Genomic DNA, 14006 nt, shown 5'->3' with positions numbered 1-14006 from the left:
TATGAAACAGTTAAAGTTATGCAATTTGTATTTGTTAAGAATAACGCACACCATCACACTATATAGGTAGATGGATAGACACGTATATAAATATACATGTATTTATATATATGTTTGTGCATATAGACGTTCGTACACCTAATCTGTTTTACAGCTTTTTAAGCCTACAGGCTGAAAACTTCTATCTTTAAAAAGAAACTGAGATTTTGATTCATACGTCCTGCTGCAACTTCCTTTTTCTTTTCCCCCTCCTTAAAAGTTTGACTTGCCAACCAGCAAGCTAATGCATGACCTGTCCCATGGCCATGCTTCAAAGTTCCGACAGATATATTCCTCCCTAAACACTGAAACTATTTCAAGATCCTTTTTATAAAGAAGGGAGTCAGGTCCACAGGGGACCAAAGGGCATCGTACAGTCTGGCAACTGCCTAAGAAAAATGGCAGTGCTTCCATGAAATATGCCCTAAAATAATTTTGCGGCGTGGTATGTCCTAATTTCAAATTGGATGTTTATCTTGGAAAGGCTTCTATCTAACTTGTCCATAAAACAGCCCTACTTAACTCTATGAGCTCTGTGAAAATGGAATCCAAAGCTGGTTATTAAGGGGACCTAGAGATGGGTTCCATATGGCTGAACAGCATGGGAGGCCAAAGCCAGGGGCCGGCGTCAGGCGGGGCTTGGCTGGAGCGCCTGATCTATCCATGGACACTCGTTGCATTACACCATAACATCTGGATTATTGCTTGTAATGTCCCTGGGAAATATCCACTTTCCATCAAAGACTTTATCTATCTCAGTCGGACTTTGAACATTTTAGCATTTAACGAAGTCATGTTGGATGTGACGGACTCGCTCTTGGCTGTCCAAGATTTTTTTTTTCCCCCTCTCCCTTACTAAAGGCAGGGTAGGAAAAGAGAAGTACGTTTTGCAGTTTCACAGATAGAAAAGAACACAAGACGGTTCTTCTACTCAGTTCACCCTAAATATTCCTGCAAAGCCTACTATCGGGTTATGTCTAAATAAAATTTCATCTGCTTTAGCTACGTATTCTGGACGTGTGTATGGGCTCTAAAGAAGTTTCTTAATTAATTTAACATTCCTCCTCCACCCTGGTGACTTGTGATGGGGTTTAAGAGTGGAGGAGTTTGGTTTGGGGGGGTGGGGGGCCGCATCTGAGCCATCCTGTGTTATGCTCTGCTGCAGAGCTAGGCCCTCAGAATCTTTTGTGCTCTTCAAACAGTCCCTTTCTCCCCACAATAAATCGACTCCTTTGCACTCACTCTGTTAGCTCAATAGCTCAGGTTTTCATGTCTGTGCTGGAGTCTGTAAGTGAAATTTGTCATCTTAATGCAGCTTGGAATGTGAAAGGAGAAAAGGAAATGACCCATCAAAAGAGAAGCCCACCCCACCTGAACTGAAACAAACACCGGGAGATAGAGTAAAGTTTCTGGGTCCTGACCCTAATTTCTCAGCAGACATAACGGATAAAAAATAGTACATCAGGGTTTTGTTATTTTCCTCCTTCCTCCCAAAGGATCAGAACCTTTTACTATTTCTATTTTGATTCATTCATAGGCTCTCTCTCTCTCCCTCACCCCCACCACACCATATCCACACCCGTTCTTCTAAACAGAAAGAGTGACTTCTCTCTGAAAGATACAAGTGAGATCTTCCTAGTGAAAACAAGGCGTGAAGTTTCACTTACAAATATACTGACTTTCATACACATGAAACAGCTTCAAAACCAGGAATTTACTTCCGGGTCATGAAAAGCCCACAGACAAGGAAGGAAGGGAACAAAGGGGACAAAACTGAAAGGATAAGCTATGGGGTTTCTGCTCGCTTCCAACAGGTGGAAAACCCTCAGGAGTTTCTGACTTACGAACAAACTCTCAAAACAGTGAACGGACTGTCATTCCCGGGACCTATAAAATGGATGAGAGCCTGGCTGCATGCGTTCTATGAGATTTGGGCCAAGTGGGAAGATGGTGACGTGGACTCCAGTATCTCATTTGCTTGGCACGGCAGCAGAGGAAAACCCAGAGATGATGGACATGTCAGCTTGGTGCCTCTTATCTGTCCTGAGCCAAGGAGCGTGTCAGAGAGGTCAGGAGTAAAGAAATGCTGAAAGGGAGGCATGGACTCCAAAAGCTGGGGCCTCAGCAGCATTACCCATATTTCACTAAGCCTGGGTCCAGACCTGACCAATATCCCAGAGTAATTATGCAAACGATTCCCTCGGGTGTAACAAAATACCAAAAAAGTTTAAAAAGATAAAAGTTAAAAAGAGGGGCAGTGAGAAAATATTTTCACAAGGTTTTTTTTTTTTTTTGTCTAGTAGGGCATACCTCGCAGGTGCCAAATATGCCACGGGTACATTTCACGCCATCTCAGTTATGGAAGTATAAAAAGATGCTCCGAGGTTGTCCACGCATCTTATTTTGACTCTCAAAATGGGTCGTCAGTGAAAACAATTCGTGTTGTGAGTCAAATGCATGGTAGAGCAAGATTGCAAGTCTGTTGCCCCTGCGTCGAGAAGCTAAGGGAGCACAGTCTAAAAAAGGTTCCTGTGAAATCGTTGTTGGAAGCATTGTCAGCATGTGAAACCATTGCTCATTGTCAACAACTTTTGTAGCGTGACATGAGCAGATCCATATACTCGAGGAACAGGCTCCAGAAAACCCTCTTCCCAGCAGCTCCTTTCATCATCTGAAAAGGGTCCTGTAGACATCAATTCTCGAAGAACTACACAAAAATCTTTGCATGAGGATTTAAAGAAAGCCTTTTAAATTTCCCACATGCACACGGAAGATGAGATTTATATCTGCAGGTGAAAATTCTGTCACAGTCCCAGGGATGTGAATAATCTGTGTGTACAAAGGTATTAGCTATAAAAGTTTTATATTCAGTTTAAGACTTTTTTTTTTAATTGTCAGGGACGAGCATTGCTCAGTTTGTGCACTGAAAAATAAAACTCAGATTAAGAGATTAAAAAAATATTGACAAAACCAATAAATCCTCAGGGACTCTCTGGGCTTAGGAGCAGGAAAATGCTTCTAATGCATTTACTACTATTAAAACATAAAGAAAAGAGAAAAAAAAAGGCCATGTGATACAAGATTTTCTTTGTTGCCCTGATCTCTAGGAAACTCAAGTTAAATGTTGTGTTCATATGCAATAATATTCATCATTTAGTATTTCTTGATTCACTTGTGTTATCCTGGTGGCCTTCTCTTCTGTGTTGCATATTTCAATGCCTCTTCGCCACTAAAAATCCTTCAGCATTATCCTATCTAGGACTGGGGCAGGAGCGAAGCATGTGAGGTTCTCGGAGCATAAAATTTAAGAAGGCCCTACCTCTTGGGTTCCTGTAAGGGCGGCGCTGGCACCTGAGGTTGGGTGCCTTCTTACGTTTTGCACCCTGGGCACCTCCTTGCCTCACCCTAACCCCAGCCCCACCTAAGATTTAGCAGTGCTAGTACCTGCCCACAAGGCCTGCCCTTCTCACACCTCCAGCTTTGTCTCCCACTTTATGTCATGGTCCACCCTGGTGGTGCTCCAACATGAGAGTGCTTCAGAATCTCCTGGAAGGCTTGCTAAAAGATGGCTGGGCCCCAGGCCTGGAGTTTCTGATTCAAGAGGTCTGAAATTTGCATTTGTAACAACTTTTCTGAAATTTGCATTTGTAACAACTTTCAGGTGAGGTGGGTAGTGCTGGTCGAGGGGTTCCCCTTTGAAAACCAAATTATTTGGAGCCTGATAATCACCAGTTTGAAGCTTTTGCCATACCCCATGTGATTTTACACTGTCCTGGCTCAATTCACTTCCTCCTCCTCATTTGGTTAAGATTCACTCCAGCCTTCTTTGTGAAAGTGTCCCCAGTGATCAGCTCACCCCACCCACCCACCTGCAAGGCCAGGATGTGGGTCTAACTGGGGGATACCTCCCCCCAGCTCCCAGGGGGCGCCCTCATCTCTCCTCCTATCTCATCATTTCTGATGGCCAAATCGTATTTATCTTTGAATCCCCAGGACAGTATTCCTACCAAGATACTATGTGCTCAGTGAGAAGTCTCTGGCCAAACGTGATTCTAATGTCACTGAGAGAAGAGATTTGATGAAAAGATGAAGAAGGCAGTGGCTCTGCTCTTCTGGCCGGAACACACACAGAGGGTTTGAGAGTGCCAACAGATTCAGGGCCTTCCCTGGGCCTGGCAGAGGCCTCCAGAGATGGGGAAGTCTCTAGAGGTCACTGTGCCCAGGGTAATGCTGGCCTGGACTTCATAACAAGGCAGAAGCACTGGGGTTACGAGAGTCAGCAGTGGGCCTGTGCAGTTTCACACAGATAGACAGATAGATAGATAGATAGATAGATAGATAGATAGATAGATAGATAGGACAGATATGTAGACAGACAGACAAATAAATTAGGTAGATAAGATGAGATCCGTAGGTAGATAGACAGATATACAGGTATATAGACACAGAGACATGCATGGCTGTTTTGGGTAGACAGTTCTTCAGTCCTTTGAGTTCAACCAAGAGAATAAAAAAGTAAAAGGTGTTTCTATGGGGGGAAGGCATTTCAGAATCTTTGTAAATGAAAAAGGAACACAACAAATAAATAGTCTTCTATTAATTGGAACAGTGTTTCAGGCACAGTATCCTCCCTTCAGTTCTTCAAACAGACTACTTGCAAAAGGCTCCTGGGAGGCCGGATTGCTCAGTGATTAGAGCGCAGTGCTCATAACACCCAGGTCGCCGGTTCGATTCCCACACGGGCCAGTGAGCTGCACCCTCCACAATTAGATTGAAGGGCAACAACTTGACTTGGAGCTGATGGGTCCTGGAAAAACACATTGTTCCCCAATATTTCGCAGTGGAAATTTTTTTTTAAAAAAGCCTCTTGCTTACACTGCTTCCTGCACCGACACACAAATAAGGGACGTGAGTTCAATCTAGAGAAAGAGGAGCAGGGACAGAGGGCATTCCCTCCAAGTTCTTTGACAGTCCTCTTTCAATTTAAGCTCTCCTACATTAAACTAGCTTTGTGGCAAGATCCCTGCTGGGAGCTAAATGTGTTAAAACCACGCTTTGCCAGCCACCAGAGTCCAAGTTCTCAGCAAAACAGCAGCGCCTCTAAACATACTGTCTGCCAAGTTCTTAAACCTGCAAGGAGGTCGTACGTGAACCTGTCTTCGCCAAGTGTTCAGAAGCAGAATTGACAGTGTCCGCCTGTACGACTGAGTCCAAGGCAAAAGCACCCAATAATTTGCTGAGATGTCCTAGGTTTCACTCACGTGCCCACGCAGCTAACCCATAGAATCCCAGCCCAGGGACAGAAGCATATCCAGGAGGGGGGGTCAGGACTGACAAGAGGTGCCACGTCACCCCACGGCGAGAGAGCACGAGCTACGAAATATCCAAGGACCCAACTCATCTACCGTGGGATGAGTGAGTCTGAGGTGGGCAGACTTTCAAAAGCCAAAGTGGAAAAACAAGCAGAGAAAGGGGGTGCCGGTCCACATCACAGGACAGTCTCGGGGTTCAGGACCATCCCAATAAAGCGCAGCATTGTTACCAATCCCGTTCCTCTGAGAGGCAGTCTGCCTGCCCTACGACCTAAACATCAGGGATAGAAACAGAGGGACAGACAGAACAAAAGGAATACGGGAAAAAGTGGAAAGGGGGGAAGAGACGGGGAGGGAAGGACCTAAATTCATGGAGAATTCTCACCAAGTACTTCATGATTCTCACTAAGAAAGCACACTTAAAAAGTGCCCCCCCACACACACACACACAAAAGCCAAAAACAAGGGCTTAGCCCCTACATTGCATATTGGAATCCAACAGGAAAAGAAAAGTGTTACAGGTATTGAAAACAGAGGGTACATAAGGCAGAGAACCGTTGTCACAGGTGATGGAATTGCTGAGAAAGCAAACAGAGAATACAGAGATAATGTAAGACACAACAGGAGGATGTGTCTAAAGCTCTCAAGCTAGGGCAGGGGAGAGCAGCTTTTTCTATAAAGGTCAGACAGGGAACACTCACGCTTGCAGGCCATTGGGGCTCTGTTCCAACTACTATCAGCCAGAGACAATGTATACACAAATGGGTGTGCTGTGTTCCAATAAAACTTTATTTGCAAAAACAGACGTAGGGCTGGATTTGGCTCGTAAGCTGAAGTTCGATGACTTCTGGGCGACTGAGACAGAAAGAGTAAATACCAAGGTCAGTAAATACCAAGAGTAAATAAAGGTCGCCTGGTTTAAGCCGAAACCAAAGCAGGTCTGGCTAATGGAAGATGCGAAATGCAGCCCATGTCTGAGACACCACGTGAAACAGAGGGAAAGGGGAGACACACCCAGCTTTTCCCCTCTCCCGTCTGCTAGTGTCCTGACAATTCCTCTCATTGTACAAAGCCAGCTGCAGGCCAGCTGACAGGGGGACCTTGAAAATGTACCCTGCAGAGATCAACCTCTGCAACAACAGAGATGAAAAGAAATAAAAGGATATGAAGCCAAACAGGCCAAAAATTGGCACCACTAGTCAACTAATTTCATACAGAAAAAAAAAAAAAAAGTTACACTAGTATAGGACATATGTCTTACCTTAGATAGGTCATGTCTCTTACTTTGGATCACTGATACATAACTGCATAAAACGGTGGGTCAAAAGAGGGGCTATGTTAGAAAACATGTTTATCCGAGCGCAAATTAATCGAAAGTAAATGAAGTCCAAAACTAAAGGGGTATATCCTCATCCACAGCACCTATAAAGGCTCAGATAATAACAGGTGTGTGTGTGTGTGTGTGTGTGTGTGTCCAGATTTCTGAATACAATGGGTGATTCCTCAATTCCATTTATCAATGCATTTTTCCCATTAGACTACCTGATGTAAAAGAAGTAACTTGTGTTAACTTTCTATCTCTAGTACTATTATATACATTCAAGAGAGAAGGATTGGAAACATATCTATTCACAGCAAAAATTGTATACATATACATGGTAAATAACCAAAAAGAACTAGTTACCTGATTCAGGCCCTATTAAATTAAATTCTCAATTCTCTTTTTGAAATGCTCGTCACAAAAGTAAACAAAGGCTTTTGGATGAAACCTAAACCCATATTTGAAGGCAATCTCTCCACATTTCCTATATTTAAAATCAAGGTCGGTGTAGTAAGAAAACAGATTAGATGAGAGTCTAAAAAGACTGCTACTCTGGGCTCCTTCAGATGATGCAAAATTATAAACTTATAGCTTTAAGAAACAATTACCTAAATCAAGTTATTATGAGAATATGATTGAGGTGAAAAAACCAGTGGCATTTGACAATTAACGTACCATGTTTCCCTGAAAATAAGACCTAACCAGAAAATGAGCCCTAGCAGGATTTTTCAGGATGACATCCCCTGAACATAAGCCCTAATGCGTCTTTTGGAGCAAAAATTAATATAAGACCCGGTCTTATTTTCGGGGAAACACGGTAGTACTTCGGACTAGTAAAATTTTAGATACTCATAGCTAAGTAATAATCTTCTTTATGTCAAATTTCTGCTACTTGGTTTTTAAATATAATATGAAAACCCTAAAAAAAGAAGCTTATAGTTTACGAATCTCCAGATAGTTGATGAGGGTATTTCAACAGCTTTTATAGAGGACTACTCACAGCATGTACAGGATTTTCCATGGGACTCATTTTCATGAGCCAAATGAGAGGTACCAAAGAACCTAACAAGTGAAATTCTTCACCAATGTATAAACTGCATCTCTCACATAATATAAGATTATAAATAGCTTTCAATGAGCCCTATTCATCTAAGGTTTTATTAAACGTAGGTATAAGGTTTGGTCATTTGTTAAGTCTCTGAGCCCAGTGCACTGAAGTCAAAATTCTAGAAAGTACCACGATAGGGAAAAAAGAAGACAGCAACTCAGTGGTAAGAGACACTCTGCAATATAGACATAAACACTGCTCTCTGGGATCCTCTGTTCCTTTCATATTTTCGATATCTTTATCCAGGCCGTCAACATTTTTTCTCTCCCTCTCCGTTCCTTTGGCCATTCTTCCATAACCTCTCCTGTCTTCCCCAGACTACGATATTCCCCAAGCTCACAATTTTTCTTTCTAGCCTTTATGTTCTTCCACAAACTGCCAGTGCTCTTCCACAGGCCAGAGCTCCCTAACTAAAGATGGTTATTGATGTACAGTACCAGTGTTTTAGTGCTGCAGCAGAATCAATAAAGGAGAAAATACTGCTTTGTCAGGATTCACCAAAGCATGCTGGGAAACTTGACTGCTTCGGATGGTTACAGAAACTCTTAATATAGGAGAGCGAGAGCTGGGTTCCCTTCTGTGGCAAGAAATGATGTTCTTCTACCCTCTAGTGACTATAAAGGAATAAGACAAAAGTTGCAAGGGTTTTTGAGATAGCTTCACTGTACTATTTATTGTCTCTTAATTGTAATTCTAAAAAGAACCAGAGTTTTGGAAACCAAGTGAATGGGTAAGATAACAAAACACCATATCAGAGTTGTTTTTAAAACGTTCAAAATGCAAAAGGATACACATTTTAGGAAGAGTCAGAACTTCGATTGCTTTGAATTTTAAAAGACAAGGTTGGAAAGTTTGCCTTTCTTCCTAACCGACTAGTAACCCGTCAGGTTACAAATCAATCAATCTCTCTCTCTCTCTCTCTCTCTCTCTCTCTCTCTCTCTCTCTCTCTCTCACACACACACACACACACACACACAAACTCTTTGTTTTAATCTCCTTATTTTACAGAGAAGTAAACAACTGAAGCACAGTAAGGTCAGAAATTAGAGTTGGCATATATCTGTGCACAGATGTGTGTTTAAATAAATGCATAAACAAAGATTCGTCACATCCCTTGCCCCCATACACACACACACACACTCACCACTGCCATCACCACGTTGGTTGTTTCCCTTTACAAAGTAGCTGAGTGACTAAATTATAATTTTTTAAAAAAGTTTTGTTTGTGTATTTTTACATTAATTTTTACATTTAGTCACTTCAGTTACACTGTGCTAATTTAATAGCCTGATCATCAATAATGCATTCCTACCTTTTTTACAAATTAGGCAGCAGTGTAGAATTGCTTAGAAAAAATACTAACAACGTGAAAATCACTGGTGCTTCATGAAGAAATATTTAAAGAAACTCACCTCCCACCACCCCCAAAAAAGTAATAAATGGCTTTTTTTTAAAGAAACAAAATGTATTTAGAAAACTTACCACATATTCCTTTCAATTAGTCTTTTCATTGTCCCTATAACAGCACAGCTAGTTTCCATCTAATGGTCAGTAATTTCCGAAAGGATTAAATCTAACTGCACTACATTCTACATAATCTAAGCTTAATGAAGTGTAACATTCTAACATGGCCGGCACATATAAAATGTCACCACTAAAACAATGTACGTTCAAACATCTGGCTAGGCCCTTATTAAATGAAATTTTAAAGGGGGGAACAGCCAGAGGAAAAGAATACTGCTACATGTAAAAGGGTGGGTAATATCAATCATATATACATTTGTGTTTGCTACAAAGATGAACATTTCACCAAATGATATTAAGGAAAAAAACAGCTCTATTTACCTTGTTGACACTTAACCGCTTCCGATTTGACCAACGCTAAGGTTTGTGTCCATGGTATGGTGAAACATGGCAAAATGAAAGAGAGAAATAGAATCATTAACAAATTAATTACATCCTTAGATTAGTTAGATGGTGCAGACTACATTCAAACGACGAATTCGCAAGTTTGGAGGTTACAGAGAAAACATGTTTGGGCAAGAAAGCAGTTCAAAACAGAAAAATCACTTTCCTGTGGTTGTGTTACATTCTTCTCTCACAGAATTTTCAACAGTGAAAATACAAGGACATACAAATATTGCTCAGTCCTTAGACGTCCGTTTATGTTTTTAAATGCCTTAAAACATGATCATTTTACCTCTGAAAACAAAGTGGAAAGGCAGATTTTTCCTACTTGAAATATTCAGATGGTATTATGAAAAAATTTACGAAATTCATGGACAACGTTAGTTCACACTTAGGTTTCCATAGGTTTAGATACTAGCAAAATAATTCCATTGACCCTCCCCCCGATTAAATGTCAATATTCTAAATAATAGGAGGGGAAAATCTGAGTCATTCTTGCACAATTGAGAAAAATAGGCCAATACAGCACTGAGGGAGGGAAGGAAAAATTTTCTGAACTGCAAGTAACTTAACTACTGTTCTCTTCTGATCTCTCATTTGTCATGGTAAGGCAGCTGAATTTCATCTACAATTAAAATCCTCTCATTACTCCTGTCACCATCCAGCACTGCGAAGCTCTACTCTGGCTAGTTAACCAGCTAACTAGATGTTAAAACTCGGATAAATTTGGGAAATTACCACTCAATTATGAATCTAATTGAGCAGACCACATTTACTATTATGCTTAAGGAAAAAAATACCTTTAGGCAAATAACCTATCTACTGTGCCAATTCGTCTTCCCAAGAAATGAGAAACCAGAAGATAAATAGTCTTTGGGGAAAATCCGCTTACATGCCACTAACCAGCGACTAGAAACATTGGTACAGGAATGACTAGAAAATATTCTCCGTTAAAAGTTCGTCAGCTGGTGATACTGCGAGTTCAACATTCAGCACATCACACGGAGTTGCAAGCACTGCAATCTGGATATTAGAACCAGTTCTTTTTGTATTATCCCAACAACATATTGACAAGTATTTTTACCCAAAACAAACACCAAAGTTAATTACCATCGTATAGATATGCAAGGCTATTAGGGTCTTTTGATATAATTCATTTGATTTTTTTTACAACAATCATAGAAGATAAATAAAGATATGGAAATTAACGGAAAATGACTGTTACTGTCTGCTTACTATAATATGAACAGCTGCCCCTATATCAAGTACCTACTCCATGCCAAGCTCTATGGTTGATTCTCTCGTTCTTCACAATTCTGTGAAGTAGATAACCTTTTTCATCCCCATTTCACAGATGAGGAAATTGTACCTGAGAGGGTTAGGAGACCCTTTGAATTTGCCCTGATCACTTAACTTCTCAAAACTAGAAAATATTGGGGCTGGGATTCAAACCCAGGCAGTCTGATAACAGAGCCCATAATTCTAACTACAATCCTCTTTTTGCCACCCCCCCAAAATATATATATATATATATATATATATATATATATATATATATATATATATATATATATATATTTAAATAAATAAAAACAGATTTCAGGTGTGTCTGCCTTCCAGCCACTGCCTTACCTTCTAACTCTACCATGCCCGTGGACACTTAAATTCCTGGACATGAAGCGAATTCACAGACATGTTACACATGTTAAGATTTTAGCCAGCTTTGTTCTAAAGCAATAAAGATTGCCTCAATAATGACGAGAAGAAATATGGGTACGCAACTGAGAATTTAAACTGAAATCTCTCCATCAGACTTTTAATTAAAATGAAAATTTACAAATTATTCCCAATCGATAAACTATTGTCTTCAGTCTCGAGTATTAGTTATTCCCATTTAAAAACCCAATATAAGAATGTCTTTAAATATTCACTTAAACTCAATTTAAATAAACAAACGTATTCTGATATCTACTACGTCCAGAAGGTCCCTGATATGTACTGTATGTTGAATCACATCACCCACAACCCAGGATAAATTATCCTCGCTAAGGTACACTTTAATCAAGTATATAAACAGAAAAATAAAACTACCGATTGGAACAAATGAGAGTAGGCAGGGTTTTCTATATTATAATCTCCACACAAGTATATATACATATATATTTCATATATATATAAGTATGTATATATTTTTATATAAGTATATATATATTTTAATATATTATATATATATATATAAAATAAATACATAGTACACTAGACTTCTGCCAAACAAGCAAAGAACAAAGAAAATGAGTGCATGAGCAAGCAGATATACAGTCTGACAAACTCTCAAAAACAGGAGGTGGGAACTCAGGAGAAAAGAGCCAAAGTAAATAAGATGACAAGTGTGGCCACTTTTAGGACTCTGAAAAGATATTCTTTGAGATGTTTTACAAAGGCAAACTCAACCTGCATCTAACAGTAATTGCTCTGCAATCTGAACTAAATTTTAACTAAGAGAGCATTACTTTAAAACTCCAAGTGTTTGCAATATTGACATATATCTCAAGTGTCAGAATGACGGCTAAACATAACCCAATATACTACGGAAAAAATTCACAAGGCAAATAAATGTGGAGCTACTATGCAGCTTAAATAGGCGACTATTTTCATGGGGAAATCATCCAACTTAACAAACTTCACAAACAAATATATAAGAAGTTATTAGAACATTTCAGCTGGCAATTGCTCAGCCATGTGACAAATGACACTTCTTCACATTGCATGCTATTTTAACCTGGCATCCAGCTTGAGTAACCAGTCACCTACTGTTCACATTGATATTAATTCCAGTGGTAATACTGCCAAGACTAAGGGAAGCTGGAGAAAAATCCCTTCTTCTTTACGTTTGATAAAAAAATAAATTTATTTTCAACAGCAATTTAAGATATTTCAACATCAAAATATCAGCTTTACAAGTGTCTCAAATATCAACAGTGCCACTTGGGGGTTAAAATGGAGTTTTTTTGGGTTTTGTTTTTCAATTATTGTCAAGCAAATTCTCATAAATAAAGATACTGAATTAAAAACAGCAACTATTTAGTTGACCCTCGGGCAACTGAAAAGTCACAGTGCAGTTTTCCTACTTTTTTAAGCCATTTTCGATGAGTTTACTAGCAAATCAGTCCTGATTTTCATCATGAAAGTAAATTACAACTACAAGCAAGGTGATGTCAAAATGAAGGATATTTTCCTCATCGACCCCACTGACTCAATTCAAGAGTATTATTGGAGGCCTAATTTGCAAACAGGCTTCAGCTTTTCTTGCCAGAATATCAACATGCTACATTTGAACACATCTTAGTCTTTTTTTCATGTAAGTATTTTAGCTGGGTTTTAAAATACCTTTCAAATAAGTTACAGTCAGAGGTACTTTTTGTTCTGATTTCAGTTCTTGGAATTCCAAGGTATAATCTCGGCATAGAAAATATGCTTATGATTTGTAGTCACATATTGAGTCATGAAGAGTCCCAGCCATATCAATCCCAAAATGCAGTGCTTTGCTTGTATTACAGAAATTGTCAGTAGGTAATGCATTCACTAGAAATTTCCGTATAATAGACCAGAGAACTTTAAAGTTTGCAATTTCCAAAAAGTACTCTCAAAAGAGAACCTGGGAGCTAAAAGAAAAAAACAAGAAACTGAAATGCTGCAAAATGATACGGATCGCCTTAATAATGTACCATGCCATCATTAAATCCTGGGAGCTGCTTTTTCATAACTGAATAATGCCCAAGTCATCTGGCACCTAAGAAAACTGTAAATGGAAACCTTAACACTTAGTAAAATTATATTTCAGATGATCTGTTACAAGCAAGCCTAATGAGTAGCATATACATTTTAAGAATAGCAATACTATCCACATTTCTAGCCAAAACAGACAGAATGCCTGGATAGATTTTTCTTCCCAATGATGTAAAAGAGAGGATGTATATATACATATACTCAGAACCTATAACCACAAATAGGTTCTTTAAGTCTCTAAAAAATTATTTGTCGTTCCCCCCCAAAAAAAAACACAGTTACAAAAACATCAGTCATCTGCTAGCCCAGTAATCAAAGGACAATTGCAATTTAAGATTTAAAAACAAACAAACAAACAAAACAAACACACTTACATGTCTCTTGAAATCACCCTGCTTTACTACTAAGTTCAAATTTAACACAATCACTCCCATGTCATCTTCTAAACTGTTCGGATCTTCCAATTTTAAAATGTGTTCAGTCATTCTACAAGCGAAAAACAACAAATAACAGTACCAGGTATTGCAGAAC

At 39.4% G+C, this 14006-nt stretch overlaps 1 protein-coding gene across 1 annotated transcript in view; it reads right to left on the bottom strand.

The window, feature by feature from the left end:
- MCTP2 (multiple C2 and transmembrane domain containing 2) overlaps nucleotides 1-14006 on the bottom strand; it is a 170478-nt gene that overhangs the window by 91038 nt on the left and 65434 nt on the right. Inside the window, exons 7-8 of the mRNA XM_033100384.1 lie at nucleotides 13850-13961; nucleotides 9627-9662 (exon numbers count right to left, since the gene is read on the bottom strand). Of these exons, the coding sequence (XP_032956275.1) occupies nucleotides 9627-9662; nucleotides 13850-13961 (148 nt within the window). The remainder of the gene's footprint in view (nucleotides 1-9626; nucleotides 9663-13849; nucleotides 13962-14006) is intronic.

The sequence above is a fragment of the Rhinolophus ferrumequinum genome, chromosome 28 (assembly GCF_004115265.2).
Source record: "Rhinolophus ferrumequinum isolate MPI-CBG mRhiFer1 chromosome 28, mRhiFer1_v1.p, whole genome shotgun sequence".
NCBI lineage: Eukaryota > Metazoa > Chordata > Mammalia > Chiroptera > Rhinolophidae > Rhinolophus > Rhinolophus ferrumequinum.
Note: the sequence above shows the minus strand (reverse complement) of the source record. Positions and strands in the feature narration are given on the sequence as shown.